We start from the raw sequence: 22,494 nt of genomic DNA, 5'->3' as shown, positions 1-22,494 counted from the left end.
GGCTTTCTTGCACTGTTAAGGAAGGCCACATTTCAGGTGTTTCATCTTATGAAATAATGTATACCATTTGAGCTGTGAGTCCATTCAAATGTCATAATACTATAAAAGATGTATTCAGTTTAATTGTTGATCACAACTTTTAATCACTTTTTTTCCTAAATCTCTACATAGAAAACATTCAGGATATCTGTCAAAAGATCAAGTCTGATGATTCTTTCAATTAACATAATTGATAGTAGAAAGTAGCATAAAACCCAACATATAAAAAAAAATGAATCAAAAACAGTCCACAGATTTCAGTAATGGTACGTTAGATTGAGAGTCAGACACCATGAAGGAGAATTTGGAGAATCCAGGAAGCTTGTTGCAAGCAGCACCTTTTGAAAACGAGAGGGGGGGGGAAGCAAGCTCAGTTCATCTATTTTTGTAACTCACATACTTCTGCTAGTCCTAACACCACTCACCATAATGACCAGTTGTGTTGGCACAGATGACGGCCCCAAAGAATTCTGGGTAATACCTCTTGATCCTGGAGATGGTTGTCTTGCAGGCTGAGGACGGGGCTGCTCCAGTCCTCATCAGCTCCACAGCAAGGAAACTAGGCTCAGTCAGAGAGAGAGAGGACTGTTACTGGGGCTTTCATATCCTTCGACACCTCAGGGGTAGAAGTAGCCACAGCCCTGTCAAATCTCATCATTGGTTCAGCGTTGACCGTTCTGCCTTAGCTGTGGTCGAGAGAGATGTTACTGTTGCGCTGTGTCTTGCAAATAAGACAGTTCCTTGGCGCTAGTCCACACTCCTCAGGCCACTTTTAAAACTGCACTTCTGGCCCATGATTGTCTCCTATCACTAAAGTACATCCAACTCAATCTACTGCACTCAAGTACATCCAACTCAACTCCCTTTTTGTTAGGTGTGTTGTTTCCATGCTGTGTGTGTGTGCTGGATGAGTGAGGTGTTGGAGCAGATCGGGCCCAACCTGGGAAGGAAGCGCATCATGACGTCTCCATCTCCGGTGGCGGCCGCGCCCCCTGCGGTGCTGTCGGCGTAGGCGCCCGCTCCTGCTACGGGCGAGTCTCCAACACGACTACAGGGCGTGTCACACAACACCGGAACATTCTGTTGTTTAACTGTAACTTGTTTAACTGCATGCTCTTATGGTTCTTCCCTTTGGCACTTATTTGTTTTTTCACAATGTATGCTTCATGTTTTGGCTGCTCGCAATGTTGGGGGCTATCTCGTTGTTATGATCAGTGACCTATGCTCTTTCTTGGAAGTCGCTTTGGATAAAGGCGTCTGCTAAATGCATGTGTAAATGTTACACTTAGCCAGCGTTCAACAAAGACGGTCTTGACTTCAAATGTCTCTTGTAAATACGTCTCGTCAGGATTCATCATCTTGATATGGCCCGTATTGAGGAGTGACATTTGAGTTGCATTTGTTTACTGTCCTAGTTTGTTCCGTGTGGGTACTAACAATAACCATAACAAGGGATCTGATTTACTGTAGTAAAGGCCATCCAATCACCATGCGACTCATATGGGATGTATGAAATGTATATTTTGATGTACCCTGGGATCTTGTGGTTTGCTCCATTGGTGGATGTTCCTGCTGCCACATGACCATCCTGACCAATCGCAATCATTCCTATTTTGAATGAAATATACACAATTATCAACAAATAATTGTATTTTAAATCTGACAGTATTATTTGTAACCATAAAATAACTTAAAAATATGCATAATATTTAACATCGGATTAAAAGGCACAAAAACACTATACTGTCTTAGCAATACAAAAGCAAATTTCTACGTTTTCAACACCAATCATATATTTTACCAATAGTGTCATGAGCATGTATGTCAATTTGGCGTTCTCTCTGTCTTTGCTTCGACATGGCTCTTGGCTTGTATGGTCCACAGTTCTTCGAAGGATCTGGAAGAACACTCTGTTGAATATAAAATGAAGATAATGTACACACCATGTATAATGTACCGTCTGCCACAAGTTTGAACTCACACCGTTTTTAACTTGATGCAGTCGGTTATGCTAAAACAAACGTATACATGGACGTGACTCACGTATCCGACCTGCTACCCAGCTTGGTGGTAATGTATGCAGGCTAGCTGAGGACGAGGCTGAGTCAGATCTCTACAGGGCTTTGATAGTGCCAATGCTAACAGCATGTTGGGATCAACAGTCGTCGCTTTCAGGCAGCCGTCAATGCATAATTCATCCAGCAGTCAGAGTTATTCATAGATTTTAAAGATAGGAGGCGATGTACTTTACTGTTTCCCTGACAAGATTGCACGGTTTTGTTGAGGGATGTACGGTGCTTCGTTCTTTCGACAGTTTGGGCGGTATTACAAAACATTGAAATGAGGATAACTGAAATTCATCCTGCATGATATTCTGAATCTCAAATTAGGTGTTAAGAGTTATACCTAATACTTTATTTAAACTGTATGAAGCTGAAGCTATGAAATGCACACCTTCCGATAATTGGGTTGGCAGTTGTCCTTCAGCCACTGTGTGAAAATACTAAGAGATTTGTTGGTGGTCAGGTCTTCTGCTGTGAAGCCCATATGCTCAGCAAAAACCGAAGCTGTAAATAAAACAATCAGAGATCAGACTTCACAGAGGTCAGTAACACACCACATATTATATTTGATACAGTACATCCACATAGCCACTGAGGACTCATTTTGAATGTTAATTATTAACAAATACTCGTTTACGAATCAACGTACTAGATGTAATTTCACATCGAATACTAGTTCACCCTAACTTTTACAATACCTGACTCTCCGACTAGGAATGTGTGTTCAGTGTGTTGCATCACCGCTCTGGCTACTCCAATAGCGTTCTTGATTCTCCTCAGGTCCGCTACAGCCCCAACCTCCATCGTGTCCCTGCAGAGAAAGACAGTTCATCACGGGTGGCTGCACACGATTATCATGCGAAAAGGAAGACATCTACAATCCCAAGGCCATTATATGGCTGTAATTGACTCGCAGTGGAGTTTTGGATCAATTCCATTTCAATTCCCCGTAAATCAGGAGGAGTCGGACACAACAAAAGCAGCTGAAACTGTTCTTTACAGCAGGAACTCTGTCTTTACCCCACAAATTAAATTCCAACCGAGGAGATTGAAATCCAAGCACCCCAAAAAAATCCTACTTTAGGGTATAGCCTACTCTGGCATTCGCTGAACTTTGATTTAGGACAACAACCATTTGGATTGTGGCAATGTTCTCAGTGATGCATGAGATGAACGGGTGACGCTCACGGCTCACCCGTTCATGATCATGGCGTCCAGGGTGGTCTCTCCGTTCTCGTCTGGACTTCCCCCAAAGCCCACACTGCCGTCACACTGGTCCACCTCGCAGCGGCTACAGCCCTGCTCCACCGCGTCCAGTACCGACCCTCCGGCTCGCAGGACGCTCCACGCTTCGGATGACAGAAACAACAGCAAAAGTTCGTACAGTCCAAACTTTGTGTGCAGGGCCTAATATAGTGTGTTGCATAAGCCCTTACACAACAGCACCTTCAGTTTGACCTAAAGGGATTCTCATTCTGTAGGAAATTAATGACTGTGCCATATCACCATTTGGACACTGATCCGTTTGCTTGCTTTGAGGATTAGAAAGCCAACTGGTGACATGCTGAACAGCTTGCAATTTGCAAATCAGTGCCAAGACAATTTCAGAACAATTTGGGGGAAGAGTTGAATCCCAATCCTTTTGTGAGTTTTGACACCAAAGTTGCTTTTCATTGTTGGTTATAAATAAAAACGCATGAAGAGGTTTTTATACAGATAGAAACCTATACTAACGTGTATAATGTGAAAGTTTAGCATTACCTGCGGACGTAGCATCTCGAAAGGGCCACGTGTTAATGACAAGAGGTAACGTTGCATGTCCAAACGGCAACATAAGAATATAAATCAAGAATGTAGTCATTTTCCTCAAGTTTTGTTTAAGTTTGCAAATTTCGGAGGAGAAAGTGCTACCTGGCTAAAAGGTAGGGTAGATCTATTCTTCTTGAGAAGACAAAGCTGGTCCACGGCAGTTTAGTTTTAATAATGAAACATTTTCGTTTTAAGTGTCTGTCTCGATCAAATATTATAATTGTGAGTACATTTCATGTTTATCCATTTCTATTTCCTTGTTTTGTCACATGACATGAAATCATCATCTTCATTAAAGGGCCAGTGCATTCAATATAAATCCGATCTCTTAAGTTTTCGGTGTTGAGGTATAGGGGAACAGATCTTTGCTTTTCAAGTTTTTATTGGAATTAATTACATGTCATGCTTAAAAAAACATGGCGTAGCTGATCAATTTGTTTTTGTTGATTACTGGATATCAATCAATTACAACGATCACTGTCAATGAACAACTTGCTGCACAGATGTCCATAATTAAATCCACCAAAATGTAGACGTAACTAACTGTTGAATAGTATATGGATTTTCCAGTAAAGTTCCATGTGAAACTATGTGAAACTATGTACTTTCAGTGAGTTAATCTAATTCAGTGACACTTTCACGTTGTCTGGCAGTGACTCACATGCTCTGTAGCTTTGGTGTGAATCAGCGCGTGCTGAGAAAGGAACATTATTTTCAACCTCAAAGATCGCCTTGAGGAGGAGTCAGTTTCTTGAGAACAGAAAACAGTCGATATGAATGTATCTTCTGATTTCTGTCAAACCCGTCGCTACAAAGCACAGGCCAGGTAGACTGTAACAACACAATATAGTCTAACCTTGAGAAATGAACTCTAATAGCCTATATCCACTATTCCATTATTCATATAAAAAACAATTTTCTTTCATATTTTATTCATTGATATTTCTGTAACCGAGGTAAGTCAGTACTGTTGTTACAAGGCGTCTGTGGGAGATCAGGTAGGAGGACAACGGAGAATTATGACTTTTTCCTGTTATTGATTGAAATTAAATAGCTCCTGCTAAAGGGAATTGCCCTTTAAAGAATAACTTTATCAATCACAGTTGCCCTTTGAGGCAATTTCATGATGTCCGCCTAAGCTTTCTCGATGGCACTGCACTTATGAGCACGAAGCAGCAATGTTTAAATAGATATTTGTCTTCTTTATGTGAACATATGTTAATGAACTTATGTTCTTGGATGAAATATTACGGTTTAGTTAAATTAGTGAAACTTCACCACAAAATAATTACTTTAAGTTTCATCAGCACAGTGGCCTTGTTAGGGTGTTATGTCTTAATTCTGAGAAGAAAAAAATATGTTTTAAGTCTGGAAAATGGCTCAACGTTTCAACAACAACATCAATATCTCATAATTTTAGAAAAAGTTGGGGTGAACGTTTTGACAAATATTTCCGGTGGTCTGACATTTTGTGCTACCTTATCAGATTGTGCTACCACAGCGCAAAATAAATAGGGCTAACCTTCACCTTGCTGTATCTACTGGGAATGCACACATCGTGTTGGTAAATCATGTTGTTTCTGCTCTATTTGTCTTGTCACTCTCAACGTACAACTAATATGTTGACTTCCCTCTTGAGGCACCGAAGAGAAGTGCAGGCTATACGTTTTTGTTAGGTAGTTGTTTGGGACAGGGTCAGTTATAAGTTAGTTATTTTCTACCTGTGTGTATCCTCACAAATGAAAGTAAGGAATTTATAGAACATAACTATGCTCAGGAGACTTATTAATTAATATTTTTTTGAACGGCATCAAAGTCAGGGGGTTCCTTTTAGTGTCATATCATTGGGTCGAAACAGATGGTGGAGAGATGTGTCAGTAGACCTGGCTTTGTATGCAAGTGTTTGTATCACAAACACAGGAGTCCATGCAGGATTTAGGAGGTCCGATAGACGATCAGAAGTGGTTAAAAGGAAGCGTTTGGCGCTAAACGCCAGCTAGGTACCCAGCAATAGCAGCTGCCGGACCTGAAGATGAAAATACTTACTTTACATTTGGCATTGGAATAAGCACAGGGAAGCCCAGATCTAGCTTCAAAAAACGAAAACTCTGGTTAATTATTTTGCCCTACATTTAATTTTTGCAATTTTCAGTGTAAAAGGGAAATAGTAATGACAGAAGGCACAAAACATTTTTTTTTACTTTTTAAATAGTGCCAGTAAAATAATAATTGCTGTGCTAATTGCTGAAAGCATTTGTTCAGCATTGCCACCCCTTGTGTCTTTCCAATGGCCAACTGGAATGTCTTTGTTTTGGAAATGAAACGGGGTCATGCTACTAAGTTAATAAATTACTTTTGGTTTGAAATAATATTACTTAGAAATATATTTAATCAGTTAGCTAAAGTTTAAATGTGTATATTTTAATTGAGAGAAAAATTCAGAGTAAACATGATTGAGGTCCGCATTGTGTCCAAGTTCACATTGTGTTAATAAATACATGTATTATATTAATAAATTGGAAAAAGTATTAGCTAGCTATTGTGGTAGTTGAGAGTGCTAGTATGGTAGGGCATGCTAGGTGGCAGTAATTCACCTTTTTTTTGTTAGTTTGTAATTCTGTGAAGTTCTGCTGTTGTCACCCACTCATCACACTTTTTGGAAAACAACATTGCGAATTCAAATTGTCCTTACGTGAAAACTGACCTATTAAGTCGTCCTTACGATACCCCAAATTAATCAATTAATTTTAAGCATTTACAACCACAGCAAACATTTAGAATATTGTTCCAGGGGTAATTTAGTACTGCAAGCATCTTAATTATCCAATCAAGACACCCAGAACAAGGTTACAAACATAATTCACCATCTAAGACTGCTAAATTAAGCCACAATGTAATTGATTTACCTATCCAGTGGATGGTGCTGAAGTGACAGCTGTTTACTATGGTCTCAAACCCCATTCAAACCTGATGGCTAATGTGTAATTCTCGCTGTAATTGAATATTATAATATTACGTAACTCAAACCTTTCAGACTATAACCCTTTCATCAGCTGTGCTGTTTGATCAGCATTTGACAAAAAGATGATCTGTTCCAAGGAAGTTTAAAAGTGTCATCTTAAAAAGGTATTTTAATTGTTGATGTAAGTATCGTTGATTGCCCTTAATAAACAGTTCCAAGAGAACAACAAGAGGCTCCATCTTAAGCTTGTTTTCTTTAACCTATTCCTTTACCCACTGCCTAGAGAGACAGGTTGTATTGAGGGAAGAAAGAAATGTGAGCTACCCTAATGTGAGGTGAAGCATTTGATTAGAGTTATCGAATGGTACTGAACATTCTGAAACCCAAAACGTTTAGCCCAAGCAACTGTACTTAGGGCTGGGGTCATAGTATTCAAAATCATTTAAAAATACTCTGCTTAAGGCTGCACCATGAGCCAGATGGGCTGCTCTTGCTCTTGGGAGGCAATTCGTTTGTTTCCGTAACAACAGACAAGCCTAATCAACACATCTTACAAATATGAAACTGTGAGAAACCATCAAAGTTTTTTTTTTTTTAAATGCCGTTGGTTTGTGTCTTGAAAGCCTCATGATGGTTCTTCTTCAGCTGCGTGTTGTTCAGCCCATCTGTTCCTCCTGCCTTTGTCTGCTGTGTAACACACTTTTTATGTTTATTGTTGTGTTGTTGCCATATGTCTCACATTATGTAGCATGTTGGTGCTTCTCTTTGTTATCTGGTGACCTGTGCTGTAGCTGCGGTTTTGTTTTTGCTCGGTTCTTCTGTACAGTAGTTCTAGGATGTTGGTCTCACCTCCTCATCCCCCACACCTTGTTAGCCAAGTTGAACTCGTATTTCACGAGCTCATCTCAACTTTGTACTCTGTGCATTATAAAGTATAACCTTTAAGGTTCTTTATCTGGCATTTACTGTAGCTACAATTTTCAAAATTGACACTTTCATGAGAATAAAACTCACAGAGACCTCCCAGAACAGTCTGAATTCCACTGAGCGCAATTTTTCTTGTACTGTGTGTTCTGAAACTGCTTTAAAAGGTTGTCGATTTGACAAAATTCCCTTGGTCTTCATCAAGAAAATGTTCACTGATGACAGCAATAAAACCATACTTAAGAACATGTAAAAACAAGGGCATTATTATACTTTGGAGAGTTGCAAAAGTTAGTCAAATAAGTAAGTTTCTTGTTTAGGTTTACTGCAAAATTAGAACAGGATTTGTTTTGTTCTCTTCAGAGATATTGTAAGTTAATAAATACATTAACTGCTAATTAATCTGAAATATACCTTGTCTTCCAGTAACTTACCACACAGGCTTTTGCTTGAAGCAACACCCACTTCTTAATGTGATTTTAATTGGAATAAATGTAAGAGGAATTATTGCTGCGATTGAATTAGATCGTCAATCCAAACGTTACAATTAAATTGTTTGGTTGGAAATAGTTTCCATCAGACTTGGACAACTCTTTTCCCTTCTGAGTTGTGATTCCCACAGACAATGAGAACTCAATTGCCAGGTAAAGATTTTATGGAGCACAATTAATTAAAGGGTAATTTTGTGCCTGGCAACAGAAAAGGTCTTGAGGAACTTTGTATTCTTTGTTTTGATCATTTGTTTTTCTTTGTGGCTGAGGGAGTGAGATATCGACTTGGGTCCAAATTAGGCTGTTGTGAGGCGATGGGCCTGTTTGTCGAAACGCACAAGCGAACGCCACTTCAGAAACGAATAACCGAAACGTGTTTACTCCCGTGTTCGTCATCATCAAAGTCATCAGCGGCAGCGCTTTGATTAACAGATGTAGACAAATCAATGTGATTGACTAACTTTCTGTGCCATGACATCTGTCTCTCTGTTACTGTTCGACGATAGGCTCCTGCGAACACAACAACGAGAACAAGCTTTGCTAATTTCTTTTCACGCCAGAAACCTGTGAACGGTATTGTGATAGGCTACTCGATAAAACATGTGTTGCGCATAATTTTCTCGAACTCTCTGGCATCCAATACTCAATTCAGATTAATTAAATAATGAATACGATATCAGACAGACAAGACTGGCTGTGGAAACACAGATGTTTTGAACATTTCCATGCAGTCTCATCAAGCACAGAATATGTTTTGTTTGTTATAATTGCTTGTCAGTGCACTGATCCACCCCAAAATAGAAGTCGATTTCCTCGGGTGCAAATTATCCAAAACATCTCGTATAATACAGGCCTACCCAAAAGGTAGAAAACAATGTGTACTTGTCTCCTCGTCTGACAAAGGATAATTAACTCAAAGATGTCATGACATTTGATTTAAACAGTAGAGTTACTTTACCTGTCAGAAGCCTACTTTTGTAGCCAATTTTTTCATTAGGTTGAGAGGCCACTGGACAGTATTATGCATCCTTTCACCCGCTGGGGCTTAATCGTCAATAGGAGGATATGTAGCCTACATTCCCAAGAGAAGTCTATTGTCAATATTCCAATTAAGTTTAATTTAATTTCAGCATTTGTTTCACAGCTGGTTGTGTGAACATTACACATTTCTTTCAAAACATTTACATGACAGAAGTAGATGTTTTGAATTAACAACCAACGTTTAAGTTTATCAACTTAATTACTCTATTACAGAGTGTATACTTTTTTGTATATTACTAACATTCCTAATGACTAAAGTCCTGCCTTGACAGGTGTGCAAGTAACTTGATAATTTGACAAGCTTTCCAAACGCATTTCTTAGAAACCGTTTTGATTATACATAGAGAAAATGTATTTTCTTATTTTTTTCGTGTTACAAAAAACAAAAAAGTATAATTAGCAATTTTCTGATAAAGATGCAGTGGGTTTGTCTTTCAGTCACCTCCTCATTAATGTGTCTTGTAGATAAGGGGGATGTAGCCACAATGTATTCCATGAGACCATTTGGATAAATTTAATTTATGGAGCACAGAGAGATTCCGCGCTCTGACACAAGCAACAGGGGGTCTTTGAAAACAGGCCTCGTTGCAGCACAGCAACGCTTTGAAAGTCTTTCCCTGGAGGGAGGTTGAAATCAAAAGCGAAGGCTAATACGCCTGGCACGTTACAGCGTCCTTCTCCTAAAGAAAGTTTTTTTCATTATTCATAGCAGTGCCTTGTTAGGTACATTTCTGACATGATAACCACACATAAAAGTGTTGACGGAGAGAACCTCGTATTATCACAAACTGCGGTCTGGTTCTTGTGGATAAACACTCAAGCAATGCTTTTTGGTTGTTGCTGTTCTGGATTGTCTTGAATGGAAATGGCTGCTTTCTGCATCGTTTGACCCTCTCTGCACCCCCTGCTGAGCAACAAAGATGTTCTGCTCCAGGTGACTAATTAACAATAGAAAACAGGTTCATGTGTTCCTATAAGAAGTTAGACAAAAAAAACTGCCACCAAAAGTGTGAATAGTAAGTTGATTCTACACAATTATACCAAAGATGCATACGTTTCGAAGGCAACATTTAAAGGGTTTGCCTTCATAGAGGATACGAGGTATTATATCACAGAAGTAATGCTGCAAGGATTAAATAGAAGCAAATGCTGCCTGTATTAACAATTTTACTAATGAGAACTGCATCTCACAAGCAATGTCTCTGGAGAGGAGATAGGGGTTCATTTACATAAACAATAAGTTGACTGAACGAACAATTTTGAATAATTGAGTGTGTGGTACAGTGCAGATGTGTAGTATAATGGGACCATCTCTCCTTGGTGAGCAAATAACTACTTTTTGAAGAAACATAAAGTTAATCTTCTAAAAAACTGTAATTTACTGTCATAACAAGATAAACTGCTGTTTTGATATTAGACATCAAAACGCTGCATTATCAGACTATTACTTTACTCCGGAATGCAGTTTGTCACAAAGCATTTAACCACTCTTCTGTTGAGGAAGTTGAATAAACGAGACTGTAGGCGATGTCTTGCTCTGTGGTTTTTAAGTACTGTGCATCCCAGACAAAGACATCTGCCACCTGGTCTCATGCTGGAACAAGCCTGGAGAGGTGAGAATTAGTAGTAGTAGTAGTAGTAGTTTATTTTGAACTTGTAAAAAAAATATTAAATAAAAAAAAAAATATACAAATATATAAAATTAAAATGACAGCTTAATAAGGTCATGTACTTCTCAGCATAATCTTCCAAAATTATTGTAAGTAATTCAAATTAGAAATTCCCATGTTCAAAAAGCTTCCTGGGGCCCATACCGTGGAGCCATCACTGACTCCTAAAGAACATCACAGGAAAATAAGTTTCTTGGAAAAAGAAAAGTAAAGAGAAAAGAAGCTAAAAATGACTTAATGTAGCTTAAAACAATTGACATGGCGTGAACACCTTTGTGACACTATTGTCGCATTCCTTAAATAACTTTATCATCATCTATTTCTATGAAGTTATAATTTTTAACACATTTTTAATCGTACTACCAGAACTAAATGTGTTTCTTCAACAATCCTTAAATTGTCCATTAGTACATTTTAGATTGCGTATTGCTTTGTTGTGCCATAACAGTGACTGAGGTGGTGCTGTGGGAGTGGGAAGCACCCACACACAGAGAGAGAGACACTGTTAGAATGTGTGATGAAGGGAACAAGGGCGATAAGGCGATGGTAAAGTGGACCAAACCGGGTGGTGTTTATCCCAACTTATAATACGGGTGGTTGAAATCAAGCATTCTGATTGGTTGAGAGTGTGCTTTATTGAGCATAAAGTACTGTACGGTGTACAGGTGTTTACAGTACGCCTGTTTACATTTGCCTTAAAATGGAGCGTTCCATATTAGTGCGCACTCAAAATAACGGTTACATTTTTGGTTGTCATTGGTAATTTTCGTTGTCACTTGGTTGTCGTTGTCATTTTGTTGTCATTTCAAAATAAATGGAAATATCCAAATCAATATAAGCAAACCGTAACATGTTTAGACATAATGTTTAAAATAAATATTATTTTATTGAAAGTGTCCCATTGTCATTGTTGTTATTTTAAAGGCAGCTTTTATGAAATGAGCAAAGTCAATTGCGAGATCTAGCTAGCTAGCTAGGCTAACAAACGTGAAGTTCACAATGCTGTTTGTCCGTTGCATAGCAACAGCCACTGTTTACAGGGACTATTTTCTCTCGGCTACTGAAATGCGATACACAATGTTTGTTGTCTATAACTATTTTGTGCTGAAAGGCAGCTTACTATTTATTTACTATTTATAATTTCGCTGGCAACCGTATTATAAAAGCAATAAGGTACTCGAGGCAGTACTTTATCGCCAATAAAGTACGTGTTCAAGGGTGTTGTTAGGCCCGACGCGCAGCGGAGGGCCGGCAAACCCTTTATTGGCGGTAAAGTACTGCCTCTCGTACCTTATTGCTTAAAAACAGCGTACAGCAGCACAGGCAGTGAGACCTGACTGTCAGTACGGAAGTGAGGGCCCTTTGTTACACACACACACACACACACACACCATGGCATCAGCTCTCATCCAAAAATTGCTGAAAAGTGACCTTTCACCATGGCCTCATCTCTGACTTGGGTAACAAGTGAATTGAAATTGGTTTTACCTGAGTCAGGTAATCATTACTAAATGAATTTGGACGCAGGCCAAGGCTATAAGTGGGATAAATATATACCTCTGAGATGAATACAAATTTCACTTATGAAATGAAAGGCAGCTTCGCTATTGATTTTGGAAGTTACACTGTCATTGCCTTTCATCGCTCGCCTGTTCTACATTAAAACAATGAGTTTTGAATTTGACATCCGTTTATTGGGAACAGTTGAGCATTACAACACTGGCATTATTCATGACTGGATGTCTTGGTGCTGCAGGCAGGAACACACGCTGTGACAAGTATGGGCACTGTACACAAACACATCCTGTACACTTGTGATGAGGACGACGAGCGAACATATTCACTGCATGTGGTTCGGTCTTTCATGCCACAATCATCCATTTCATCAACAACACCATCACCATGATCATCACCATGATCATCACCGTGGCGATCGTCACTGCGGTAACGACGACCATGCGAGTTCGTCACCATTCCTGTGGCTTCTTCATATATCACGTGTATCACATCGCGGTGGTGATGATTCATCGTACCATGACTGTGGCAGCGTTCGTTACCCTAATAACAGATGGAGACTTAACTGCGCACACCTGACGTGTGTTGAAGTGTCAGTCTCGGCATGTTGAACAGCTGCTAGGATATGGCCTGTGTTTCAGAGCTGGACTGTAGTCTTTAATTATTCAACCCCTCCAGCTGTCTCTCATATAAGGCCTGCCTGAAGCTCTATAACTCTTCAAGCTCTTTTTTTAGATTTAGGTCTTGGTTTTTAATCAGGCGTAGGACAGACACCTATAGACAGACACTGTACTGTGGTTTTATTATTACAGATCAATGGCTCAGCTCAGAGGCCCAAGCACCAACCTTGCTCTTTGAAAATCTCTCTCGTGATCCCTCACCAATTTAAGGAATTTTCTTGCAGAATTAAAGATATTAGTCTTTTTTCACCCCACCAAAGCTGACTTTTTTGTAACCCAAGATATCTTTAATTATTGACTGGTGCCCTAAAGGAAAGTGGTTAAAGACCCGTGTATTTTCTCCAAGCCTCGAAGAAAGGAATGGATCTTTGTTAGGGGCTTCCTGGTGAGATGAAAGTCTAATTATCTCCCAAGAAAACGACTGGAAAGGGTTTTTAATTAGGACTCAACCGAATCTGTGCACTGAGAATTTGTGCATTGTGATGGATGGTCTGTGCATCTCCTTAGTGACTGCAGATAGATGAATATCAAGAGGAGGGAGAGCGGGGTGGGGGGTTGGAGGGTAGAGGTTGGTGGGGGGTGGAGGTTGAAGGGAGGGAGGGGGGGCTGAGGGGAGAGGTTGGATGGAGGGAGGGGGCGGCTCTGGAGATGGTGGGCGAAAGCACAATCCCATGATTCATCGGGCAGGTCAGAGAGAGAGGGAGGGAGGGAGGTAGGTAGGTAGGGGAGAGAGGGAAAGAGAGGGAGCTGGGAAAGAGTGATAAAAAAGAGGGAATGGAATAGGAGGAGGAGAGACATAAAAGTTAGAGAGGAAGTAAAGAGAAATAGTGGAAAGGGGGAGAGAGACAGAGGGGGAGAGAGAGAGCCCCAAGCAGAAGCCATGACGGAGCGGATTGGTTAGCCCTTCTCCACCCCCTCCACCAGACTCTTACCTCCCTCTCATCTCTGCAGGGGGTCCCTCAGCCACCAAGCCCCTTAATGCTCCCCCCAACTCCGTGGATGGCATGCCAAACACGTAATCAGAATATAATCACCACAAATGTGGAGGTGGAGGAAGCTTCTGGGAAGAGAGCCTGTTTATTTTTGCCTAAAGTTGAAACAGACTGATATAGTGACGTGTGATGATTGTACGTAACAACAGCTATGAATGCATATTAATCTCAGAAAAGAGAGCATATGTTAACAGGATTATCCTCAAAGCTAAACTCGATTATGGTCTTGAAATGGTAAATGTCAGCGACGCGAGGTGCATTCAAATGGTTGAGGAATATACAACCCATTTGATGTGAACCCAAATTCATGTTCATTTATGCAGCAATAAACATGCAATGGAAGGTAGAAGTTCAACAAATACAAACAACAAAAACTCTGAGGCAAAACGAATATAGAGACCAATGTCAATCTTTATTTTGGACGACAGTGTTGGTAAATTTCAGTGTAGTACTGTAAGTAGTACTGTAAAAGAGTTATAAGACATTTTTGGTTTGAAAGCAATTGGCATGCCTTTTAAATCTTAGATGCATACTGTAGTTTTAAAGAACAAACTACACACACATTAGGGTCAGATGGCTGAGCGGTTAGGGAATCGGGCTACCAATCAGAAGGTTGCCAGTTCGATTCCCGTCCGTGCAAAATTATGTTGTGTCCCTGGGCAAGGCACTTCACCCTACTTGCCTCGGTGGGAATGTCCCTGTACTTACTGTAAGTCGCTCTGGGTAAGAGCGTCTGCTAAATGACTAAATGTACACAACTATGTTGTAATTAATCACTTAAGAATCTGTGTACCCCGTCAACATTCAAATCGATTAATACTAAAGCTACAGTACTATTTGTCAATGGAGAATAAAATGGTGACCTGATCCCATATGATTCTAATGACATTGTTTATGTTCCCTGAACGTGGTCCTTTTGGTTGACCCCCTCTGCTCTCTATCTCTGCTGAACTCCAGTGATGGCAGTTTATTGGAATCAGGCCCGTCATGACTTCCTTTGATGTGAGATAACCGGAGAGACACTGTCCCAGCTTCAACCTCTAGTTTACCTTTGATTGCTGGGCCGAGTGCCGACATGTTTTTCGGTCTTTTCCCTGACGCCTGTGGTTGGCGAAAAGTTTTCTTTCACAGTCAAGTGCTTTTTTAGTGATGAGGATTGTCCGTTGTTTGCATCGAAACGTTTCGCTTCCTTGATCCCGGAAAACAACTCGCACACAAACACACACACACTCACATACACTCAGGTGTGAAAATGGAATTCAGCTGAAATGGAAAAATTATACTTAAGTTATAACTTAAAAGTTATACTGTACGTGGTCATCGATAGCGGCAGCCATTTTATGGCCTATTTCTCTCCTTCCACAGTGAAATGGATGATGTTCTGCTTTGTCATACCGCCACAGCGTGTACAAGCTGAAGGCCTCTTGACAAATTAACCCACAGCCAGAGAACCACTCAACATTGTCACTTCTATGAATTTATCATGAGGAACTTCATTCCCCTTTCTACAGACTCCACAATACAGCTGGTCTGCCTGAACTCCTTTGACTCTTAACCTTCTGCAGATACTTTAGTGGTAAAAAGAAATGATCAAACCAAATCAGTTTTGTAGCATGAGACTACAATATGCAACACACAATCTCACAAAGTTTACAAGGATTACACCGATACTTGTTCGTTATGTCCAACAAACCAGCCTAACTTTGCTTCTTATTTAGTATTTTTTTTTTGTATTATTAGCAGTGGTTCTCATCCTTAGTATTAATAATAGCGTCGTTTTTAATCCTAATTGTTTTAGTTCTGCTTCTACATAATACTTTTTCACCACCATAAATACCGTTGAGCCAAAATACAAGATATCTCTGCCTTCAGGCTCTTGGTGATAAAAGAACGCCTAGAAGAGGATCACAATGTCAGAGGGAATTCTATGGTCACATTTGTTAGGGCTGATTGGCTTTTAAAAGGTGATTACGGCTCCTGGATTTAGATGTGTAATAATCACTCCTTCACCCTGCTTCTATCTCTGGATCCACATGCAGGCCCCCTGGGGTCACCCCTCTGGGAACAGACCCCCCTCTGCTCCACAACATGTGGATTTTGATCCAAGAAATCCATGAAAAACTTCCCAAACATCTAATCAACTCTGAAATGCTAATTTAATGAATATCATGCTCTGTGATAAGCACATTGGACATGTGGTTGTGTAATAGCACAGTCATGTTTTATTTAATTTCATAGTATATGTTAGTATTTTCGGAATACAAACTTGCTTGTGGAGTGTTTTAATTAGATTAGCATTCTTGGGTATTTTCTAACTGACGTAAGTACATTTATTTACACCATTATGAAGGATATCGATTCACGATTAATTTAATATGTTTCATAACACATCGATAGGGCCCAAACTAGGACAGAACCAAAAATCTATACAGAGGTATTAATGTGTAACCAATAATGTTTAATGTTTCAACTCAGCTGGAAACAGTGTTCACTCTGGCTCCCATCTAACCAATGTTGTTCAAGCAGCATCGAAGTGCTAAATCTGCAGGACTGTAAAACACCCAATTTTAATGTTAGTTTCATGTGGAGGGTAATTTCCTCTGGAAGAGGGGGCTTATTAAAGACGACTGGTGAGTTTGCAGGCGCATTTATGGAACTTTAAAGACGTTTCTATTGTATACGGCTTAAACCGTGGGGTGAGGTGTCCACTTAATGAAGATGTCCAAATCAAAAACACGTTTACTTTCATATCACAGGGCTGTTTCAAAGGAGAGAAGATCCACACATAAGAGAAATGTCACATCTACACATCATTTCCCCCCTGCAAAGCCTGGATGATGTATTAATATTCCCGCTATAATGTCAGGAAAGCTAATAGATGGTCGGAATGCTCAACTCGGTCCTCCAATCACAGAGAAACTTGTCTTGTATTGAACAAAGTTTTACTGCCATGGGAGACCAATTTAAACTCAATTATCTCCACTCCCTGCTGCTCTGCCTCTGTAGTGTTCGACCAAGTCGCCATGTGAAGATCCTCTCATCTTTAAAAGATATCCAGATAATTATGTTCTTAATTGCAAACTTAAACTTCTACGGCGCCATTGGGGAGTCAGAGGAGTGTTGTTTTGCATGGGGGCTTCAACATGGCGGCCTGCGACAGTCATTTGGAGACACCTGTCTGTCATTCCAGAAGGCTCAGCCTGTGGCCTCAGATGTCACATTAAACATACAAGCGTAATGACAACATGTCTTGAGGTTTGGAGAAGTAAGTCAATACCATGTGCCATTCAAAGCTGGTGAACTCTCCATGCGTTTGAGACAGCGATGGACGGATGTGAAAGAGCTCTTCGTGTGATGACACTGATGATACAGAGTTTACCTGCAACACAGACTTCAACGGTTGTTTCTTGGATATTTTAGCACCATGATAAAGGTAAGGTAAGCCGTAGCTGATATAACAAGAATAAATACTATACATTTATTAGCATTATAGACCACTTTATCATATGCTATTATTCACTGATGTTATTTTACTGCACTTTCCTCAGGTTTGTTTTATTTAACCCTTGTGTTCTCTTCGGGTCATTCTGACCCATCAGTCATTGTGACCCACCGTCGTATTTCGACAACTTTACTGCATACAAAAACAAAGTGAAGCATTTTCTTTTAACCGTTGGGCTGTCTCAGACCCTTCACATTGCGAAGGTTAAAAGATAATTATTTTTATTTGTTTTTGTATTGGGTAAAATTGGGTAAACACAACGATGGTTCGTTATGAACCTTTGGGTCATGTGACCCGAAGGCAGCACAAGGGTTAAGGTAAAATCTTCACACACTGTGTATAAGAGAGTGCCTTCTCATGTCTGTGTACTCAGATCGAATGACACCTAGAATCAAAGCACATTATTTTCTTCTTCGCTTATTCAACTTCCACTGTTGTGTCTTTGTTCCTACTGTCTAGTAGTCAGTCCCTTGAAGGTCTCTCTGGTTCTGCTCTGCATGGGTCAGGGAGGGTCAGGGAGACGTGATCATCTGGGGTGTTAATAGACCACAGCTCTTCACACCTGATAAAGGTCACATACTTCAAACGGCAGGACAGGAAGATAAAGTAGAAGGGCTGTGTGTGAGCGTGTATGTACTCTGTGTGTGTGTGTGTGTGTGTGTGTGTGTGTGTGTGTGTGTGTGTGTGTGTGTGTGTGTGTACTGTTTACAATAATAACAGTTCACATACAATCGGAATTCATCGGACAGTAGAAATTGTTCCTTGCTCGATTTAATCTCAAATGTTCATATATTTTTATCATATATATTTACACATGGACAATTACCAATAAGATGATTCGACCCAGAGTTTGTTGGTACAAAATGTTCATTTGAATGCATATACAATTGCTTTACACCTCCACCAAACCTCACCGATGTTAAGTAGACTGTTACAAACGTACAAAACTGGGATTTCGAATGATCTAAAACCAAAGTACGAACAGTTGTCCTTCTGTACTCTGGTTCAGCCATGGTGCATGTTCCCAGCTGTAATGGCGTCCTGTTTTCCTGTCAGCAGGAGAGAGGAAGTTCTATGAGTGGAATTAGATTGCATTTCCCATCCCTTCATTGTTATTTTAGGTCGAATAACAGATTGTTCCTGCACTCACAGGCAGAGGCAAAAAGCAGTTGGTGTGTAATCAATCCTTTAGAGAGAGAAAGAGGGAGAAGATGGAGGGAGAGGGAGATGGAGAGAGTGAGGCAGTGAGGGAGGGAGGGGGAGAGAGAGAGAGAGAGAGAGAGAGAGGGAGGGAGAAAGGGAGATGGAGAGAGTGAGGGAGACAGAGGGAGAGAAAACGGCACAGAGCTCTTACAGCTCTGCAGAAAATGGAATAAATGTGACATTAGGGACACGAGTATCATTACCTTGATGAATTATGGGAGGTATAACGATTATGGAAATCGTCATCGACTGATCATCTGTCTCAATTTATTGTAGCTCAGTGCCGCAATGGCCCCGGACTGAAACCCTATCATGACAGTGGGGGCGCAGGCTGTTGTCAATGCTTTCCTTGCCCTTACAGCAGTACTTCTTTGTAGGTCGGCTGGGCACCATCCAATGCTATCCAATACTTAACAGTGGGAAAACAAGATGGGTAATATGGGCAGGGAGGTGCTAATTGGCCAATTGGCTTGTCTGCATGAAGGTCTATTTCTTACCTGGATCTGCCAGGGATTGGATGCAAATATCTTAATAATTATCCACATGAAACTATATGATGAGAATGTCCACAGCATTACATTTTTATGTATTAACTTTTGCCTGAACACTGGCGGTTTCCTTGAGCATAGGTTGTAACATTACACATAAATTGCCATGGAATGGAAATGCAGTTGTACACACAACACTATTGTTTAGCGTTTACAGTTTTCATTCACCTCAGGGAGCTTGTTAGTGCTATGTATGTTAGTATTATGTGACTGTACTGTACACTTGGCTATAAAAGGTTAAAGACATATAAGCCATGCAGTTTATACCATGGAATACGATATTGCTTGTGTTGCAAATATATTTAAATATTATTGCACCCTTGACATCTATAATTTCCAGCACCATGGCAAAATTGGTAAGCCTGCGAGAAAATAAATCATGGTTATGTCAACCATGCTCATTAGACTTCAATTTATGAAAACGTGGCGCAGGATATGAGGATTTGCGAAGGTCTAGCTATACTCGGTGTTCGCCTCAGATACTCTTTCTCTGGAGACTTTCTAATCGCGGCTGCAAGAACAGAAGATCATAATGGAGGACATATCTCTTCATTAGCTATGTGGTGGGAGAAGAGTACAGTTCATTCTGGCCGTAATGTACGGAACAGCTCACTATCTTTTATTTATTTATTTTTTCTTCCCTTTTTACTCGTGCTCTATTAGCAGTCACGTGCGGCGTGTACTTGCGAGACTCCGGTTCAACCGTTCTTGCCGATGCAAAGGTCTTTTCACTGAGCCATGCGTTTACTTATTGACAGATTTCCCCATTACGGATTGGACCACTAAATCCGAAGAATCGTTTCTTTCGCTTAATTCCCTGTTGGCCTCCTTCTCATTCACAGTGTTTCCAGTCTTCGAACAAGGAGGCCAAGACGTTGAAGACATCTAAAAAATAATCAGTTATTTTAATAATGTGAATTCACGCTTTTCTTTCATGGTGTACAGTGTTATTCTTTATATCGTACATCTTTTCACTGCAGTTTAATTATTTATACAGTAGTAGAGTGTCATTGTGGAGTTTCAGCCCTTGGAATCCACATTTAAATGGAGAGGTCAGTGCCAATCACATGTCCTGATAAGGTTTACACACAAAACATATCTTGGCTCAGGGGAGAGGTACATATTTGAATAAAGGTTCATGTTCAACATTTTATATATATATAATAATTTCAAGTTTGCATTTTTCCAGGATTAAAATTCTTAAACTATTGTTATTAATAGTTTTAAGACCACTTTGGTTTTAAAACCACTAAAAGCATTGCTTGCACCATGACTGGATTTTTAATTTCTTAGATTAAACGTCAGGATTTATTGTACATTTTCCAATAAACTTAAATTAACTCAAATCATGTTCTTTCTAATTTGACTCAACGTCACTACAAAGCACCATGTTGTGTATCATGTATCCTGGAACCCCATCAGATGGTCAAGTGTAAGTCCTAAGGCCTGCCATGGTTTGCAGTTGCCATCTATGACACACATACACACACACATACATACACACACACACGTACACACACACACACACACACACAGACACACATACACATAGACACACGTACACACATACACACACACAGACACACACACTCTCACCAGATGTATCAGATGTAGTCAGGTGGCTGAGCGGTTAGGGAATCGGGCTATTAATCAGAAGGTTGCTGGGTCGATTCCCGGCCGTGTCAATGACGTTGTGTCCTTGGGCAAGGCACTTCACCCTACTTGCCTCTGGGGAATGTCCCTGTACTTACTGTAAGTCGCTCTGGATAAGAGCATCTGCTAAATGACTAAAATGTAAATGTCCGAGGAAGGCAGATAACTATTTACTAGTTACAGGATCATACCAAAGTTGTAACAATGCTTTTGATTAACATTTAGCGAAGACGAGACTTGAGATGTGTGCAGACAGTAGTCTGTCATACTGCTGTGTGCTGTTCTGAAAGGCAACTCTGGAAAAAAAAGAAGCAATTTTTAGGTTCAGAAAACTGTGTTGTGAGTTGTGCGACATCCTAGCATCAGTGACGTAACTCGGACGGATTCTTCCTCAGGGCCAAATTCAAATCCCCTCTCTGTGACCAAAGGTGAAAGCTTTTTTTGTTCTCTGGACGGAATTCATTTCCACATGAAAGGAGAGGTTCTGTCCAATCCTTTTATACACTTCCATTTAGTTGCGGAGCACAATACTGTACTGACAAAGGACAACATTCTGCACAGTGTCTGGATAATGCACTGTATATATGGGAGTTCATAGCCATTGTTGATATTGCTCTTTAACAGACAAAACAAGACATTACTCTGAACATGATGTTATCCGCACCACCGGTTTGATTTCACCGTGGCAAATTCACTCTATGAAATACAGTGTGACAAAAAAACGTCTGTGTAATTTGTCAACATTGCTTTATACTGTCCACAAAAAGAAAAAAAAACACAGGAGGGTTCATGTTGTACAAGCTGTGTCCTCCTGTGATTCAGTATATCTACAGTGCATCACAGATGGATCCTGGGAGATATAGCTGCAACCCTTTATTCTTGAATGTTTGCTATACTCCTGGGCTTCAAATTGTTGAAGTTTCTGGTTCATATAGTTGTATATGCATACAGCACACCTTCCTAGCTAAGTTTACCCACACCTACAGAACGGCTTTCACCAACCGACAATGTCTCATTTCGGTATTACCACTCAGGAAAAAAACAAAAAAACAATTCACCTGCTTAGTGGTTGAATAACAGAGTATTTATAGGTGCCACACATTAAGCTGCAGCTATCACACTTGGATTATTTCTGCAGCTGTTGAAGGGGCACTCGTCCAACAGAGGGCACAGTAGACTGCATGTGTTTACAGCAACGTGCATGGGGCCAAACCAAAGCTGTATTAAAGGGCTTATTAAAGATTTGCCGTAATGCTCTTAAAATATGTCTAAGTAATGGATCTCATATAGGCACAGTAGTTTATCAGGACCGGTTACCTGTGTTGTTGGTCGTTGCCTCATATGAAGACTGAATACAAGATGTTTCCATACATTATATGAGCTGAAGAAGCTTCTCCAGGAG

The 22,494-nt window shown here is 40.2% G+C and overlaps 1 protein-coding gene across 2 annotated transcripts; it reads right to left on the bottom strand.

Moving 5' to 3' along the window:
- Positions 1-113: 113 nt before the first annotated feature.
- Positions 114-4,183, bottom strand: aga (aspartylglucosaminidase). 2 transcript variants are annotated; one of them, XM_062476186.1, is made up of 9 exons: positions 3,864-4,183; positions 3,298-3,451; positions 2,801-2,913; positions 2,494-2,606; positions 1,841-1,949; positions 1,572-1,647; positions 980-1,087; positions 465-598; positions 114-377 (listed from the first exon to the last, which is right to left on the bottom strand). In XM_062476186.1, exons 1-9 carry the CDS (start codon positions 3,961-3,963, stop codon positions 277-279), a joined length of 1,008 nt encoding a protein of 335 aa, XP_062332170.1. In that variant the 5' UTR covers positions 3,964-4,183; the 3' UTR covers positions 114-276. The 2 variants fall into 2 exon arrangements, with proteins under 2 accessions (XP_062332170.1, XP_062332171.1); XM_062476187.1 differs by lacking the exon at positions 980-1,087.
- Positions 4,184-22,494: the final 18,311 nt, after the last annotated feature.

The sequence above is a fragment of the Osmerus eperlanus genome, chromosome 13 (genome assembly GCF_963692335.1).
Source record: "Osmerus eperlanus chromosome 13, fOsmEpe2.1, whole genome shotgun sequence".
Classification (NCBI taxonomy): domain Eukaryota; kingdom Metazoa; phylum Chordata; class Actinopteri; order Osmeriformes; family Osmeridae; genus Osmerus; species Osmerus eperlanus.
Note: the sequence above shows the minus strand (reverse complement) of the source record. Positions and strands in the feature narration are given on the sequence as shown.